The sequence below is a fragment of the Botryllus schlosseri genome, chromosome 12 (genome assembly GCF_051294905.1).
Source record: "Botryllus schlosseri isolate E-star chromosome 12, Bs_hap1, whole genome shotgun sequence".
NCBI classification, from domain to species: Eukaryota; Metazoa; Chordata; class Ascidiacea; order Stolidobranchia; family Styelidae; genus Botryllus; species Botryllus schlosseri.
In genome coordinates, this window is record NC_137247.1 from 2,048,400 (window position 1) to 2,067,886 (window position 19,487).

Here is a 19,487-nt window from a genome sequence, read left to right on the forward strand (position 1 = left end):
AATTGGTATGTCATGAAGCCGGCGCATTGGATGTCAGCCAAGCAGAGTTGTACAAAAGTGATTTAAATATGACCTGAACTGGAAACCGAACAGTGATCACAATGAATTGGATTCGGACTCGGGACTCAACCTCCCTGACTCGAACTTAACTCGGTGTTGAATTGAAAAAGACTCGAGTCAAACCATAAATGTGAGATTGACTTGTGAGACCCTGCTCACTGCAACAAATAAGAGACCTGTGTATCGCGTCCTCGTTTTTATTCAATAGAAAGTACATTCGCACATGAACGGAGTCCGTGTAAACAGGTATATACATCAAGAAAAAAACCTGCGGAAAGCATGAAGTCGCAGACATCTGCGTCGAAGCTTGAACTACGACAAGATCAATTTGCAACTAGATGGCGAGTATGATTAGACCCGGTAGCCGACGACGGGCAAAATGATCACACGAATGGAAAGAAACGGAAAGATAGCGATACAAAGAATCTGGATGCCATAAAGATATCGATATAATACTATCAAGTTATACTATGTACCACACATAATCAATTGGAAACTATTGTCCGAGTACGCTATCAACATGCGCGCCCACCGATCAAGGCTTTAGCGATACATTTTTGACATGACAGTAAGCCCACACGATGGCGGCGTAATCAGAACATATAGAAATAAGAAAGGATGGTTGAAACGCTTTCATGAAGTTACTTCAATGGAAAACAACACTGACAAATGATCTAACGCAGGGGTTCTTAAACTTGGCGGTCCGTGAACTAGATTTAGGGGGTCCGTGATCAGAGGATGTTGAACTACATCATCAGGAAACTACGAAGCCATATTATCCTATGGAAAAAAGCCTTGAATGGTAGACTTGGACAACTAAGTAATTCTTAAATAGAGATTGGACCCTAATGTAAATTCCGATTTTTGTCATCAGCTTTTGAAATATTTAGGGGTGCACGCAACCACCCACAACTCGAAGAGAGACGAGAACGTTTAAGAACCCCAGCTCTAACGTATATGAAAATCGTTTAAGAGCATCGATACTTAGAAACGAAAAATGATTTGTTTAGAATCGAAGGGAAAAAAACCGTAATATCAACTAGTTGGCAGCACCGAATCAAGTTCGGATAGAACCTAATTATAAAATTGAATAGAATATTCATATTGAAATAAACCCCAATATGACACCTACACTCGCCATACCGTATTTGATAATTGTTGATATTCAAAGTACTTACAGACAATTATCCCTTGACGACAGACGACAATATTCGGGTTTGTTTCAATGTGAATGAATCATTCAATTCTATACTCAATCTCGGAGGTTAAGAAACGGCTGTCGGAATGAAATCAAGCCAAATATGGAGGAGTCACGAATTACTATACCGGGGCACGCTTCCGTTGATTGAAAACGAATTTGCTCACACCGATAGCACGAGACAATACACGCTTGGAAACGCATTTCAAGATTCGCCAATTACAGTATAGTACTGAATACATTGCGTGCAAAAAGTATGGTTCGTATGCGAACATAGAGTTGACACAATTCTGAATGAAAAAGCACATACAACATGTTTTTCGTAAGAAAATACGGTAGACAACCCATCATAATATCAATGACACATAGCTTGATAGCTTCTATCTATCGATAGCTGGAAAAGGCATTACGAAATATGGGATGGTGCGTGTAGACAGGACCGCATTAGAGTATCAGCGTGTGATCACATATTATTATGTACGTACTGAATTTTCATAATTCATTAGCACCTTTACGACAGTTGGAACACGAAGGCGAGGGGTGGGCCTTTACTGTTTCAAACTTTACGTCATCCATACCATGTTCCAAACTAATGACTCGCGACTCAAAACGAGGCTGGGACAGAAGGCTCAACTGCCCTATTTCAAACTTTGTAAAGTGTTCAAAATCACGACTCAAAACAAAGGGGAGGGAGACTACAATGAGACATAGCTTCATCTGGGAATGCATTACGAACGGCAGGATTTGCAGCCATGAAAACAAATCAATGAATTCGATCAAGATTGCTGAACGATGAGAGACGGAAATCGAGAGGCTGCTCTGTAGGGTTGTTCGAAAATATTTCTATTGTCGAATTTTAGCGGCTAATTGATAAAGATGTTAGGTCGGCTGTAAAAACGTTGCACACCAAATTTGGCTCAATTCAAACTAGTAGATGTGAAGCTATGAGTTTGAAAATTTTGAATTTATTGAAAATCCTTCAATCCCATGGTATTGTTAAGTTGTCAAAAATAACGATGCACAACAATTTTTGCTCAATTCCAACCAGTGAGGCGAAGTTATTGCAGCTGAATACTTCGGATTTGAAAAAATACCATTGACGGTTAGGTAATAACACAAACTCAAACGACTAATTTGTTATGCGTCGTTTTTGTAGACAGCTCAACAATGCATTGGGTAGACCGTAAGATTTTATTGCTTTTGAACAATTCTACAGCTCAGAGACATGGCTTTTAAAATCGAGCGATTTAGCGGGGGGTGGGGGCGGGAGTCGTGAGAGTTGCGAAATTGTGGATATCTGGAAAAAAGACGATTAGTTAAAAATACAAACTCGATACATTCCGGCGACAAAATTGAACGTAAGCCACAAAAAGCTTTTCTAGAATTGCACTTTGAGTTTCTGGAGCTCTGTCTATGTAGAAAGACTTTGGAGCCCGTAAAGAACACTCCGACTCGGATCAGAGCGAAACGGGATACGAAGTAGCAACCAATTTTGAAACGCCATCCAAAACGTCGCGATACATCAGATTTAAGCACTGAAAGTCTCGGAGAGTTAAGCGGAAAGAAACAGATTGTTTGGAAAATGCAAATGGCTTTCATAGTGATTCATGGATCTTTATACCACTACATTTTAGACCAATGTCATCCTTATCAATAACGACAGGATCTATACCTTACCGCCTCATTTCTATGTTGGTAAGCGGACTAAGTCAGCGACAGAATATGATTTTAGTTTCGTTACGTTCAGAAGTAACACTGTTTGAAGGATTGTAAACGAAAGTCGTGCGTTTTCTCGATTTTCACAGAAGCGTAAGGTCCAACGGGTGTACAGTTGTTCAAAAACTTTTTTCAGGATTCCGGGGGATTCATCAAAAAATTGTTAGGGTTGCCTGAAAAAACGCTGCATACAAAATTTGGCTCGATTTCAACCTGTAAAAGCCAACGCAGAACCAATCAAAATTTTTGAATCTATTGTAAAAACAAAAGTTTGAAAATACTTTGTCAGATTTCCTCTCAATCCCATGATACGGTAAAGTTATCTAAAAGAACGATGCTGAGCAATTTTTGCTCACGTCCGACGGGTAGAACCGAAGTCATTGCAGTTGGAAATTTTGGATTCGCAAAAATAGCCGGGACGGTGGGGTCGTCCTTGAAAAACTCAAATAACTTCTCCCCTACGGGTTGGAATTGCTTCAAATTTGGGTTGCGTCATTTTTGTAGACAGCTCAACAATTTCAATGGGTTGACAGTGAAATAAAGAAAAAAATTTACTTGTTTTATAATAAATTCAAAATTTTCTCGCTCCTGTTGGAAAACGGTTGGAAACGAGCCAAATTTGGTGTGCAGTGGTATTTTAGGCAACATAACAAGTTAATAGTGAATCCCACGAATGATGAAAATGTATACATATACATCCCCCTTAGCAATCCAAAAAGATGGTTAAGCATAAACAGAAGTTATACCCCTGGAATATGTATATCTTTATGGTGTATTTGACTCATCTTCTCGCATTGCAAGGGTGCGAAATCACAATTTGATGCCTAAAATTGATGTTTAATCGTGATTACACCTTACGCTTCGCGAGAACCCGATAAACACGCCTATTTTACGCGGATTTACAGTGCACGTTTCATAGTGGCTGGTCGCGGGCGCGTCGCTGCACGACACAACTTTGAAAAAGCACCTTCAATAGAACGCTGCGGGAGACACAAAAACCCTGCAATATCAGCTCCATCACACGGCAAGGCACTGGTATCGCGCGAATTACGCATTAAAGGCTCGCGATTTTGTCCGGACCAGCCGCGTATATCAGCTTATCATTCTCCCTCAGATAAATCACATCCAAACGCGTCTTGGTCGATGCGACCGGGCTGGATTTCGCGGACGGAATAAAAGGCGGAGAATTGGCTGACATAAGATGTTCGCTACCGCGCGTTGTACCCGATGGAACGTACGTAGTTTGACAGCAAGGACATAACGCCACTGACAAAGGACTTTGACTGTAGTAATCGTCACAATGCGGGTAGTAATGCTGTTGCGCGTAGTAATAATACCCGGACGAACTGTCGTTGGAGACGGGGTATCGAGGGTAATACTCTGGATTGTGCGAATGCTGATGTTGATATGACTGTGACATATTTTGAGGGGCGTAGTAAGGTTGGGTTACGGCGACAGTTGTTTGATCCGCGTTTTTACGCTTTGGCGAATTGCTGACGTTAAGACTCAAGGCTTCCACCGCGATCTTCCGGATGTAGTTCAGAATTTTAGTCCTCTCGTGCGACATGAGGCAGATGTTACCGCGGCCCACCACGTTTTCTACAATGAGAAGATACTGGAACTTAAGATCGTCCTCGTCTCGGAAATGACTGTTCAGGTAGCTTTGAATCTTCCTCTGCTGGCGTTCGAACTCGCTGAAATCGATGAAGAACCGAGAGCACATGAGCTGTTCCAGCTTTTTGACGGCTTCCGCGCGGGATTTCGAGTCCTCCGGGTCGGATCGCGAGGGCGTGTCGTCTGGAGCGTGGCCCGGGGCCTCGCCCGGGGTGAAATCGCGCACGCGCAGGTTGCAGTAACGCAGCAGTCCGCCGCCTCTGATTTCTTCGGGCCTGGGTTGAGAAAGTTCGTTAGTTATTATTCAAAATCATTTATCCCGTACAGAGTTGAACATCTGGGAAAACCATAAAATAGATTATAAGCGTTATTAGAGTATGCAAATATTTCACAAATTACATATCAACTAGATTAACGGCATGTCGCTGGTTCAGTTCAGTTTTATTACCAACAATTTTATCAGATCAATACACCACAAGACTGCGACACAATGAGAAGATAGGAAGGTGTCGAAAGGACTTGGAGTATTCTTTGAAATCAGACACCCCCCTGGACCTGAGGCGACGTAAAGAGAAGGCATGCACACTGAATGAAAAATGGCAATCATTCCTAAACCTTTCGACTTGTCGCCACCCTTATCAAGCTCAACATTTCTTTATCACCGATTAAATCAGAAGTGGGCAATTATTTTTCATAAACGAAAGTTTAGGCCATGTTCTGCGGCATGTAGACTTGTTTCCAAATTGAAAGCAGTGAATTACATTGTTTGCACATCTAGCTAAGTGGATGAGTTAATATTAGGCTGTCCATCTGTCGAGCATACTTATCTCATAATGTCGACAAATTATAATCCTTAATAACCCAGACCTGCTCGGTGCTCCACATAAACTAAAAATATCGGTTCACGGATGACCTCAGTAGGATAAACAAATATTTAGTGCTCTAAATTTTGCTGAAATGTCGGCCTTCAATGCGGTCAGTAAATTTGTCCTAGTTTTCCGTAGTATTCAAGTATGTTGATTCAACCAACTCAAGCAGTTTTGAATACATATTTCTACGCCCCCGTCTTTCAAATCCCCCCCAACACGCACTTGCACTGTGTGGCAAATCATCAATCACAATGAAAAATATCGCCCTACCGTAAAATGACCATAGCACACCCTGAATACCAAAACAACAGCACAGATCGTCAGTTTCAAGCACACGTAAACGCATACCTTTTAGTGCAAATTCGTCTGTGCCGCAAATGCCTCAGCGCAGCTTGGATGTCTCCGTAGACGCTCTCCGCCAACACGGACGGGAAGAAGTGCGGGGACAGCGGAATGGCTTTGTCCATGCTACGCGACACGATCTTGTATCTCTGGTAGGAGTCGAGTATGATTTGGAACGAATCGACGCTAAACTCGTACTGACGACGCATCTTCTCCACAAACTTCAACTCCAGATTGCGACCTACGAAAACGTGCTCATTTATTAATGTGTTATCGTCGAAAATATACGTGCTTGGGATTAGGAGTTCAGTGAAGCGGACCCGTGTACCCTTAGCTAATAGGATGGTACAGTACCTAACTGAGAATTTTATCACGTCATAAATCCTTCGTGCCTATCCTACCTGCATATATCTTCCATTAGGATTCAATTTTTGTACTCGATTTATACACAGGTCGTAATACGCTCTCTTGTGTCGTTGGTAGCATACTTCGATAGGAAGAAAGTTTTTTGCATAGCGACACAGTTTCTTTACAAATTAAACTAAAATTTGAGTTGTAACAACACATTATTTCCAAATTAGATTACATTTAGAATTATAGCTCTATTTTGTTTGAAATATTGGAATAAAGATTATTGAATTTGCCAAAATTTGGACATTGAATGAAATTCAGTTCATATCAAATCAGAGTTCATCCTCATAAGCATGAGAATGGCAAATGTCTGCACTGTACACTTGTACAGTTCTCCTTTACAGCATGTTCATCAAAGCCAGAAATTAAATAAGAAAATTAGACCATAGTAACATTTTACAAAATTGATTAGAATTAGAATTAGATCAAAGAAACATCTAACAAATTATGTTAGAATTAGATTACCGGCATTTCACTTTAATAAGTCCGATTGGACAACTATAATTTACGCCTAGAAAACCACATGCGTGTTAGTTCGTTTTGCTCGAAATGTATAGTACGCTTAATACAACCAAATACTCCAATGAATTTAACGATCAAAAGTCCGGCAGCCCATACAATCGCGAGTATCCCAACTACTGTTATTACAATTCGAAAATTTAGCTCAAGACAGAGACGGACGATAATCACGACGAATTACGACCAAATTACCCACTTATCCGCCGTTCGCAAGGGAATATTTTGCCAGGAAACTACGGATCGATCTTCAATTGCGCGCATATATGCATGGGAATCGGGGGATGCGAATGACGTCTTTGGGATAATGACACACTTTCGCCATACAAGAAACTCTGTGATTTCCGGTCATACGAAACTTGCCCTCGGCTTGTGACGCGAAAGGTTTAGCGGAAACCCTCAATGCAATGGTCACTATACTGTCGACACGTAAATTTTTACATGGCATTTAAAGCTGCAGCGTGCACACTGCACACTACTTCGTGGTTTTAAAAAAATGCGCAACATAGAACTACAACTACAACGACCTTTAGGAATCTTCATCCAACTGAATCCAATTCATTCCATGTCATTTCAAAGGGACGGGGTTTCGAGTTTAAGATGGGAGGGTTTCGGCCCCCAAAACCGGTCCCTAGCTACACCACTGTTAGTAACGATATTCTTCGACTGCTAGACTGGAAATTAATCCATTTCCTATAACTTACAGGCGTCCAGGTGCGTCTTTCTATGCAATGTAAAGCTTTTCAAATAAACACTCTGAAAGTTTGGAAAGCTAGATGCCGTATCTTTTGAATACCGGGTTCGAAACTAAGTCAGTAGGGCTGTAATCTCAATCAAACACATCCTGAGTAGCGGCGCGTACTGATTACATCACCAAAATATCAAACGGCTCTGAATTACAACTGCTGTATTGAACACAGCGTGACAAGCAGCTTAGAACGATGACATTTGTACTTTGCGAATACACATTCTGAAAACAGTCCAATGTTTGCTTTGAGTACGCCGTGCGTGTGCATCTGCTCAGGGAAGACTCTGACGCGTGGCGGCCGCAATACAGGTTCCCGTAAAGCAATTTCTAATCGATACGCGGATGAAAGAAAACGTATATAGCTCGATATCATAATTTAAGCCCGTCCAAAAGTCGGGATGCGGCCTAAGCCTAGGCAAGTTTTGCCCAAAATGCCGTAAACTGTCAAGTAGACGATTACATCATTTTCAAGTAATCGTAATCACAATCGATTACATTCGAATTAGATCAGAAGTAATCGTAATCGATTATTTACCATATCTAATCGATTTCTTTGTGAAAGAACGATTACTTTTCATTTGTACTGGGACTATGACATAAACTGAACATTCGCGAACAAGCAAAAGTATCAATCGTGACGTAAAAAGCAAATGACGTCATATTTCGTGGAAAATTGTTCTCTCATGAAGACCTTTCCATAGCAATCCTTATATTATCATCCAACATATCTTCAATAAGTTCTAAGAAGCAAAATAAATGTAATCGTGAGTGATCCTGATTAATTTTATGTGTATTGACTAGTTCTAGATTTTACTGTAATCGTAATCGTAATCAAGTGATTCAGAAGTAATCGTAGTCGCATTCGCAATCGATTACAGTCATGAAGTAATCATCTCATGTTTGCTTCTAATCGACTCATCTGAAATTATCTGACCCGAATATCGGGAATATCACGGACGTGACCGATGTCGTTAAATCTGACCCGCTACCATCTCGACTGAGTATCGAGAATTGCCTGAATAATGCGAGCCGATTCGCCGGAATATGAATTATTAATCGGATATTCGGGTCGCGTCGTCTGTCATGAATATTTCACAAATGTTTGTCACCCCCGCGATCAAATCGCTGCATCTCACCAAATCTCGCGTAAATTCTGTTAAGACTCCAAGGACATAAACACGACACGAAATGTCATAAACGCCGCCAAGGTGATGTGTTCTCTTGCCAGCGTGTAATATGCTTTACCGTACGCTTCCTTTTGAGGAAATTGATTAATATACTCAAATTGAAATGAACCCGGATACGTTCGGCTAACACTCGTCAACTAAGTTCATATCAAATGTTCTTCTTCGTGTAGCGAGATAGCGCAGTGGTATAATCCACAGCTACAACACCAATGGGTTGTGGATTCGAGTCCGATGGAGATCGACTCCAGAATTCCTACCCAAGTGTTGAAGGTTTATCTAGGATCCTCCTCGCCATCTCATCAGTGTAAGCGGCGTCTTACAAAAAGCCTAAAATTAAACCGTGCTACAAGACGGCAGATACGGAATAAAAAATGAGGAATATCGACCTGGCGTAAATCACCATAGTAGTCGACAAACACCGTGTATACCGCAAACAACAACACACAAATGTTCTTCTCATAAGCGCGAGAATGTCAAATGTCTGTACAGCAAGCGTGGCTCAATTCGCACTATACAAGTTCACATTAAATTAGCGTTCATTATCATAAGCACGAGAATGGCAAATGTATATGTACACCGAGCTTGGATCGTTTCGCGCGATACAGACCTCCTGTAGCATTTTCAGAAAAAAAATTAAATTATAATTCAAATGAGAATCGAATATGATTCGACATGTAGTGAACTTGATTCTTGTTCTAATCTGGAATTGAAATCAATTTCCACGTTTTTGCGAACACAGTAATACTAATTATAATCAACCAATGGACATTGGACAAGCTAAAATGTTCTAGTTTCCTAGGGTAAGCAACTAAGCATACGTGCTCCTCTAGGAGGATTTGTCCTCCTGTTACAGGAAATCGAAAATGTCTTCCAAAGACGCCTAAATCTCATCATTTCCGCAATTCGACAGTCAAGCGATTGTATAGACACAACTAAAAACGCAATAAATGACGCGAAATCTGGAATCTGCACGTTCGGGGCTGGTCTTTCGAGAGTCCCAGTTGCAAAAATGACCTTTTTTTAGTCAACACAATAGTATTTCTTGCAAAGATTTTTAAATTACCCGTTTTCTCGTCCGATATTATGAATTTTGGGATTTGTAAAAGTGTCATCTCTTGCGGATCTCATAATATGGTGACTGCGTCGTCTTACTCAGCATATCTGCGAACCTTACCTGCATCGTTGTTAAGAGAGATCAAGCTCCATCTGTCCGCCCCGTTGCTGATTTTCACCATCTTCTGCACGTAGGCGTCGGTTATGATCGCGTCGCTCATGCGCGAGCCCTTTACGTCGGCCGGAAGCAATTCGCGCAGGATCGTCATGACCACGCTCTTGATCTTCTGCCAGCACGCGTCCTTTGAACGGACGCAGCATTCCTAGTGAACGTGATACGATTCGTAAATGTTATGTCAGTTTGAGTATAAGTGTATAAATAATTGCATCATTTCAAAACGCGTCGATAGGTAGGCGTCGAAATGACTTGGATTAGTCTTTGAAATCAGACACCCACCCGCGACTCAGCGATGTAAATAAGAGGCATGCACACTTGATGGAAAGTAATATGGCATAAAACGAAAAAGGATGAAATGAATAACCCCTATGTGTCGAAAGGAAAAGTCTGTATGTCAAATCGATATCCGGTAATCTCGAGGACTAGTATTCGTTCAGTAGCATCCTTTCTGCGGAGCAACTGCAAGGGTTGTTCAGACTAAACTTTTTTTCGGTATTACGGCGATTCCCTAATAAAATCCTTAGGTTGCCTAAAAATGATGCCCACCCAATCTAGCTCGATTCCAACCGGTAATTGTGACCGCCAAGGAGACTGAAAATGTTGAATTTATTATAAAATAATCAATTACTTCCAAATTTTACTGTCAACCCCGCGAAGTTGTTGAGTTGTCCACAAAAGCGATGCAAAACAAATTTGACTCAATTCCAAACCGTAGAAGTGAAGCTTTCGAGATTTTCATTCATGATTCTGCACAAATTACCGATTTATTTTTACTTTCAACCGATAAAAGCGAAGTTATTGCAGTTGCAAATTTTGGATTCGCAAAAATAGCCGGACCCAGCCTGGTAACTCCGGAATCATGAATAAAAACGAAGAACTTCGCTCCCGCGGGTCGGAATCGGGTGAAATTTGTTTTGCATCGTTTTTATAGACAACTCAACAATTTCATGGGGTTAACAGCAATATTTGAAAAGATAATTTCAAATTATTTTGTAATAAATTAAAAGTTATCTAACTCCTGTGCGTTCACATCTATCAGTTGTAATCTAGCCAAATTGGGTGTGCCGCGTTTTTTTTATGCAACCAGCAATTTAATCAGTGAAGTCCGGAAAATGGTTATTTTTGAACAATCCTAATGTTCAGTAAAAGAAAATCGCCATTTTAAAATCATGACTGGCTCAGACTGCAATAATTAAATTTAAACACACAGAGGAATTCTGAGGAGATACTGTTTTCGCGTTAATGTGCCACCTTTTGGGTGTGAACACACACTCTTTTCGCTGACAGCATGGGTTTACATGGGATTCGCGCTAATTTCTAGTGATTTTCTTATCAGTTGAAGTTATTATGAGGTGTTCACAGGGGCATATTTGTCATACGTTCGCGCACACGAGCACAGGTGCGCCGTATCCGGAGATAAGTCACGCACTGAACATTACATATATTGCTCGGTACCCTTCACCGCAAGGACAAATGTGCCAACGGACAAGAACGCAGAAATTGAAGGGATAACGTGAATATTGGGTTCACTTTGCTGTTCGGTATGCCAACCTGTATTATTTTGTAGTCAAACCACAATTTCATGGGGTTGATAATAAATTTGAAAAACCAGTTTACATTTTTATGATAAATTCAGAATCTCCTAGCTCCTCTGCGTTCTAGACTTAACAAACTACCCATTTAGTTAGTCGGTGGTAACCAACGAATTTTTGAGTAGTTGTAGTTCTAGTTTTAGTTTTAGTTGCAGATTTTGAAAATTGTATAGTTCTAGTTATAGTTGAGGATTTTGAAAATTGTATAGTTCTAGTTCTAGTTGCGGATTTTGAAAATGGGATAGTTCTAGTCCTAGTTGCGGATTTTGCAAATTTGAATAGTTCTAGTTCTAGTTGCGGATTTTGAAAATTGGATAGCTCTAGTTCTAGTTGCAGTTGCGGATTTTGAAAATTGGATAGTTCTAGTTCTAGTTGTAGTTGCTGATTTTGAAAATTGGATAGCTCTAGTTCTAGTTGTAGTTGCGGATTTTGAAAATTGGATAGTTCTAGTTCTAGTTGCGGATTTTGAAAATTGGATAGTTCTAGTTCTAGTTATAGTTGCACTTTTTGAAAATCCAGTAGTTTGTGCAAGTCTGGAGCGTTCACATTTACCATTTGGAGTCGAGTCAAATTTGGTGCGCAGCGTTTTAATATAGGCCTACGGCCTACCAATTTAATCGGCGAATCCCCGGAATCCGGAAAAAACTGCAAAAATAATTCTGGGTTAAACAACGGATATCTACCTGGTGTTCATGCGCAGGCTTTTTCTGGCCGCAACGTGCGTCTTTCTGGCCGGCGCCGTATTGCACAGAACAGGAGGAAGCGGCCGACGAGGAAGAGTCGAGCGAGTGCGTGCGAGACCGCATCGGATTCTGGTACACCCACGACCCGGAAGGCGACATGGGCAGACTCGACACGGAAGAACCGCTGCTCGTATACCTGCAAGGCATAGACAGTTAATTCAGTCAGCGTCGTCACCCAAGTTGAATTGCTGCCAACGTGTTCACTCAATTTTAATTAACAGTAGCCATTGTCAAAGAATTTCAAAAATAATGCAAGTGAAAGTTGACAACTACGTTCTGAAAAGTATTCACGGGTGCCGGTAACGTCATATTTCAGGATACGATTGTGGATTAGGGCTGTCCAAATTTTTTGTTCAAATTTTACTCGCTACTTGACCAAATATTTGGAATGCCTAAAAAACGCTGCACGCCAATTTTGGCTCAATTCCAACCTAGAGAAGAATCATTGCTAAAAGAGGTATTGCTAAAAGTTTGATTTATTTGATAAAAATACATATAAATTTTTTTTTTAATTTTACTGAGAGCCAAAATAGGTGTGCAGCGTTTTTTAGCCAACTTAACCATTTTACCAAGTACCCAGTAGAATTAGGTAAAAAATAATTTTCAACAGCCTCAATTATCAACCACATTGTCAAAAGAACAAAAGCATTGAAACGTGATATTTACACCAGACTTAAAGTCTATATCGAAGATTCACAGCATATCAGTGTTACTTATGCTGTATGAGTTTGGTTTTTATGACGTCCACCCCCGAGACAGGATCAGCGAATCCCTGGGGTTTGTGTGAATCGCGGCGAGAAAGTACTGTTAGAAGCCTGCTGTTAATCGCAGACAAAATTTTCACGCACCCGCTTTCCTTATCTTCCAAATCGAATTCCTCTTCATCGCCGGCTGGGTTCTTCACCAAAATGGCGGATTTCGTCCCGTCCGTACCTTTGCTGTATTCGTCATCGTCGCTGTGAACTTGTAATTCTTGATAGCAACCACCGGACTGCGGCGGTTTCAAGAAGCCGTTCGTATCAACGGCGGTCGTCTTTCTCCCAGGGTTTTTGTACCCTTTGCAGTGGGAGTTTGAGTTGTTACAGTTTTGGTTGTAGTCCTGGTCGCAGTGGTCGTTGTATTCAGAGAGGTCGACCGAGAATATCAAGTCGAGGTCCTTGTACGGGTGCTTGCCGGAGTCGCTGAGGACGTGCGTGGCCGCGCTGCCGTTCAAGCGAACGCTGGGCACGCGGATGCCTTCTTTAGTGAGGCAAGACCTTACCATCTGGAATAAAGCGAAAGTGTTGCTATTAGGGTTGTATTTAGAACGTAAATCAATTTAAAACAAACACGTTTTAGTGTTTTTTGTTTTGTTTCGTGTTTAGTCATGAAGCTACGATTTCTTTATAGTGATGTCACAGTGCATTGACATTAACGATAGAATATATAGGGTGATTGTGGCTTCTTCGACGAAAAAGGCTTCCGACCACAGACACAAACAGATCAAAAATATCCTCGACCGGGACTACATCGTTATGCAGCGTTTTTACGATCGCTCATCATCATCAGAACACCCATTCCGTACCAATGACCTATATCCTGCATGCTATAACGGATGAACCGACGAATATTTGGAGCGTTCCAGACACCCCACATTGTATACGTCGACTATATTGGGTGCAAATCGTCCTACATGTTTTTCGATGGTACTTACACAATACACAGTCATGGCATAACTACAGAACGTTTGAAAAAAACACAATTTTGATTTTTTCAAAACACTGTTTCAAATATTTTAAAACACCATTTGTTTCAAATGCAACCCTAGTTGTAATGTTGTTTTGTATTGCGACAAGGGCTGAGAAATGACCATACTGATTCGAGTATTCCAAATCTCCAATCTTAATTGCGCACGACTTGTAAAGTACTGAAATGTACAATTGAATAGTATAATCATATTGAAATGAACCCAAATATTTTCGGTTGACACTCTTCAGGGGTAATCGTCAGCAACTAGTAGAGAATTAGAAAGAACATTGTATATCCACAATCGCATCACAGATATGACGTCACCAGCATGATATTTCGAATAAGAGAGCGTTCCATGTACTATTTTTAGATGGTACACGAACTCCCACGAAATACCTATTCTCTACTAGTTGCTGACGATTACCCCTGACGAGTGTCAGCCGAAAATATTCGGGTTCATTTCAATATGAATATACCATTCAAATGTATATTGAAGTTCTGTACATCCAAGAAGCTCTTACTGAAATGATAGGAGTTATATTATATCGTTAGCGGAAATGACATCTTTGTGAGGTCAAGATCTACCCGCAACATTGCCAATGTCCAACGAAGCATAAGTATGGTCGAATTAACAATTTATCTTTTCTTATTCTTGGAAGTGCATAGCTTCAATATACAATCGAATAATATATTCTCATTAAATCAAACCGGAGTATTTTCGGCTGATAATCGTCAAGGGTAATCGTCCCCATACAGTAAACGTAGGGATTTCAAGGAACATTGCATAACAACAGCCGTATCACCATATATGATGTTCTTGGCATAGAAATGATCGTGGCAACTAAATATATTTTCAAAGACCTATTTGTAGAGTCATTAGTCACTTTGCGTCAGTCACAAAAATATCTTCCGATATCAAAAGTTGTCGATTCGATCAACTGCTAAACGTACGCGTTCCCTTGACAGGATCTACTTTTGGAAATTGATTTCTTTAGCACGTTTCATTTTCCACTTTCACTTCAAGTATATTTGAAATGTCTTTTAATATCTACTTGAGTTCTATAGTAGTAAATATATGAGTTCATTCCAACATCAATGTGCCTTGTTCAGCTGTGCACAACGGTTGTTCAAAAATATATATTATTTACAAATTAGCTCCCTTTCATAATATTGTAAGGGTTGGCTAAAAAAAAATCGTGGCACACAAAATGTGGCACAATTCTAACTGGTAGAAATGAAGCTATTACAGTTTGAAATTTTGAATTTGATATGAAAAAATTACAAACAAATTTTTCATTCATTTTACTGCCTAAACAGTGAAATCGTCAAGTCGTCTACACTAAAACGATGCAAATCAGATTTGAATCAATTCAAACCCGTAGACACGAAGTTATTTGAGCTTTTAAATAGTAATACTATCTTTTTGAATCCAAAACTTTCAACTGCAATAACTTCGCTTCTACCTGTTGGAATTTAGCCAGAATTGTTACGTATCGTTTTATTAGACAACTTAACAATTTCATTGGTTGGCCAGTAACTCTTAAATCTTATGTATTCGAAATTTCCGAACTACAATAGCTTCATTGCGGCTAGTTGGGATTGAGCCACGTTTGGTGCGTGACGTTATTTTAGCCAGCCTAACAATTTCATGAAATAGTCTCAAAATTTGTTTTTAACCACCCGATTACGCGTACATCACATCATATTTGGTGACACGATTATTGATATACAGTGTTCTATCCAATTCTCTACTAATTGCTGACGATTACCCCTGACGAGTGTCAGCCGAAAATATTCCGGTTTATTTCAATATCAATATGCTAGGCAGTTGTATAATGAAAACATAGCTGCGTAACAGTTTTACATTCACAACTGACGAGACACATTACACTTCGACCTGGTAACTGGTATGGTGTGCAAACGGTTTTGTGCTCTGGAAATCAGGAAACCGCACCGATGCGCGTTCTGTTTCTGGGTAAACACAGACGCCGGTACGTTTTGGAAATGCACCGCTCTGAGTGACGGCCCCATTATGCCCACGGAGCGGGAAAAGACTTAATTGGGTCGGAAACGATGTACAACATTCCGGGAATGTCGTCTCGGGACCGCACTGCGTGGCAATCATATTTTAGTGCGTGCCCGTGATATTGACTGTTGTTTCTTTCCGACGTTGACACTAAAACCACGTAATGACCAGGCATCGAATATAGGCATAGTTTATGCCTGTGTAATTGTCACATAAAGCGCGCAACTAAGGCTGTGAGAAATCCAGTATGTATGTGCAGACCTGGACAATTATAAAATTCTAGTTGTCAAATCAGACTAATTAGTGCGAAATGCCGGCAATATAATTATAATGTTATTTGTGAAATGATTCTATGCATTAATTCTAATTCTGATTTAAATTCTGGTTTTCGTGAATAGGTTACAGGATCACTATATAGTGCGACACGAGCTAGGCCTAAGCTTGTAAACTGTACAGACGTTTGCCATTGTCATGCTTATTAGAATAAACGCTGATTTGATATGAACTGTACTTAATTTTTGTTTGTTTTATTTCTTTTGTGAATTCAATAATTATAATTTTATTCTAATACATGAAATCTTTATAAGCTCTAGGTCTAATTCTAATCTAATTTGAGAAATGTCACTATGATCTAATTTTAATTATAATCTAATTTCAGCTTTCCATGAAAATGCCACAGGAGAACTATGTGGGAAACGAGCCATGCTCGCTGTACAGACATTTGCCATTCTCGCGCTTATGACAATCAACTGTGATTTGATACGAATCGAACTTATTCAGTTTTCAATTTTACGCGAATTCAGTAATTGTAATTTCAATCTAATTTGGAAAAAAATGTAGCATTAATTCTAATTCTAATCTATGTTACAGAGTTTTTTCGAGATTAGATATGTCTGTACAGTACACCAAGCTTGGCTCGTTTCGCACTATACCTAGTTCTCATATTTTCAAGCAGAAATTAAACAGTATCACTAACACACACCTGAACTAGATCACTGGGGGTCACTTCCAAAGAAGGGAAATTCCCTTTTCCGTCAATAGGCACCCTAGTTTCCATGACGTCACTCAGCTTCATGACGTCATCGTAGTCCAAAAGTTGGTATCGCTTTTTCCACTCGTCTGTTATCTTCTCCGTTTTTTCAGCAGGAAGCACCGGTTCTTCAAACACGTTGGCGAAAACATGACCGACTTCACTCATACTATATAGCTGCGTGAAAAACTTGACCTTTTGGCTACAGTATACAATAAGTCCGCTGGCGTACGTAATTATGTTTTCTGTAACGTGGAACACAACGAAGCGGATTTGAATGGGTGATATTCTCGGAGCCTTTGGACTAAAAAGTATACAATAACCGACTCTTGGTGGGACAAAACTGCAATATACAATTGAATAGTCTATTCATATTGAAATAAACACGAACATTATCGCCCAACGCTAGTCAACAACTAGCAGAGAATTGGAAAGAAGTTTGCATATCAACGAGAGTGATACACTTTGTGATACTATTTTTGATACACAATGTTCTCTACAATTGTCTACTGGTTGCAGGCGATGACCCAGGACGAGAGTCAGCCGAAAATATTCGGGTTTATTTCAGTACGAATATACTATTCAATTATACAATAGGTCTGCTATAGCGCACGGGGTTATATTTTCTGTAACATGAAACAGAAGAAACTGGAATTGAATAGACGGTAGTTTTGGAGTTTGTTGCATACAACAATGAAAAGGCGGTTATTTTTACATTTCCGTGCACGAAAAGAAAAAAACTAGGTTTTCGAAGCCTGGTGGTGATTAATTTCTCACCGTTTGTTGAAAACGTGTAATGGGTTTGAATATTGATATGAACAATGCACATGGCTGATTAGCACGCCACCGTAGAGCTACGAGTTTGTTTTCAACTGTGGAAGTCTTGAAAGCTCGATAGGTCGTTTCGCAGCGTACGAAACACGCATTACAAAGTTACGAACGTTCGTGAAAATGACATTTCTGTGAAGTCGTTACGGCATCGTCACAAACTGCAATGAAATAGCAAATAGTCATGGCCGAAAAAATACTAAATTATTGCGATTGTGATATACAACTGGCATTATAATCTTGGTGGTCGCATAAAAGGTACATATGTGAGCGATCCTCATCTTTCAGAGCGCAAATACAGCTCTGCGACTCACAAAATTTTAGAGGCGCGCCGCAGTCGCATGATCAAGTCTCGTTACAAGTCTAATTTTGGAAAGCGAGTCAAGATGCCGAACTTGATGCACAGCTCAACAACACATTTACAACTCCGTGTAAACCCTGATTTGTATTGCAGTAAGCAAGTCACCATATCCTCAAAGTGACATCGCACAAGGTTGCTAACAGCTACTGGCGGAAAGATACTCGTCCGACAGTCATCAATCCTTACGAATCGTTTGTATATCCCACAAGCACATTTTTATGAGCTTTTCTGCAAGTATTGTGCTCATGCTCATATATAATCGCAGAATTTCCGAAAGCGAACGTTAGTAGGCTACACGTCACAGACTCGAGTCCAGATCCGAATCCACAGAATCGCCATTGGGGAAGTTAACTCAAAATTTTACACGTCATTTCTCTACAAATGAAATCGCTATAGCATATAATATATTATACTGGACAGAGACTCTTTGAGGTGCAGATCTTCAATATACAAATGAATAATAATATTTATATTGCCATAAACTATGGTTGCTGACGATTAACCATGACGAATGTCAGCTGAAAATATTAGGGTTTATTTTAATATGAATACATCATTAAATTATATACAGACACAGACTTATCAACTTTGCAAGTTCTCTCTCCATATTTGGATAATTTTGCGAAATAAATCGTCAGTATGCTCCAAAGGCTCAGATTTTGTACCAACCATGCAAGCACCCTGCTAATATACACTCTGACAATGTAAGGACATAAACTTTCCAAGAAGCGCATACCCGTAATAACCATCATTGTACGTACGTTAATCTTAGCATTCCATATTAATAGAACGATCCGCGCGTACGTGGTACAAGCTTCCTGAATATATAATGCGAATATAAACGGGCAGACTAAAAATAGGACTGCAGAACTCGCAACCCCCGTCTATTCACGTCATACCCTTGAAATAACAAGCTGCATATTATACACACGGCAATTAGTTTACACAGTAGTCAAGTATACGCGGCTTTAAAACACATTGGGGGCTCCAAAGCCAAAGAATTCCCCTCAGGCGGCTTACAATCGCTAGTACGCAGAGACGGACTATACCTCTCTGTTAACGAGATATGCGCCGCTGTTTCGTCATAATCGAAATGACGATCAACACGTATTTCGACAGCGTCATCGTCACCCTTCAAAGTTTGTGATGTATCCGAAGGGCAGACATCAGTACACATGAACAAAAACAAAGTTCAATTAGATTTCGGTAGTCGACACGCTGAGCAAACTTCGATACTAAAAAGCCATGGGTGCGAAATAGGTGAATTGTTCAGATTTCCAGCATGGC

At 40.1% G+C, this 19,487-nt stretch overlaps 3 protein-coding genes across 3 annotated transcripts in view; 1 reads left to right on the forward strand and 2 right to left on the reverse strand.

The window, feature by feature from the left end:
• The window catches only part of LOC145452910 (transcription initiation protein SPT3 homolog), a 130,775-nt gene extending 120,946 nt beyond the window's left edge, over window positions 1-9,829 (reverse strand). Inside the window, exon 1 of the mRNA XM_080331045.1 lies at window positions 6,771-9,829. The gene's annotated coding sequence lies outside the window, so the exon portion shown is untranslated. The remainder of the gene's footprint in view (window positions 1-6,770) is intronic.
• Window positions 1-19,487, forward strand: part of LOC145452899 (uncharacterized) — a 268,123-nt gene that overhangs the window by 138,236 nt on the left and 110,400 nt on the right. The window lies entirely within an intron of this gene.
• On the reverse strand, window positions 242-19,483 carry LOC145452902 (terminal nucleotidyltransferase 5A-like). The gene is made up of 6 exons (XM_080331036.1): window positions 16,964-19,483; window positions 13,076-13,491; window positions 12,168-12,363; window positions 9,836-10,037; window positions 5,806-6,040; window positions 242-4,863 (listed from the first exon to the last, which is right to left on the reverse strand). The coding sequence occupies exons 1-6, from the start codon at window positions 17,177-17,179 to the stop codon at window positions 4,029-4,031; spliced, it is 2,100 nt and encodes a 699-aa protein (XP_080187162.1). The 5' UTR covers window positions 17,180-19,483; the 3' UTR covers window positions 242-4,028.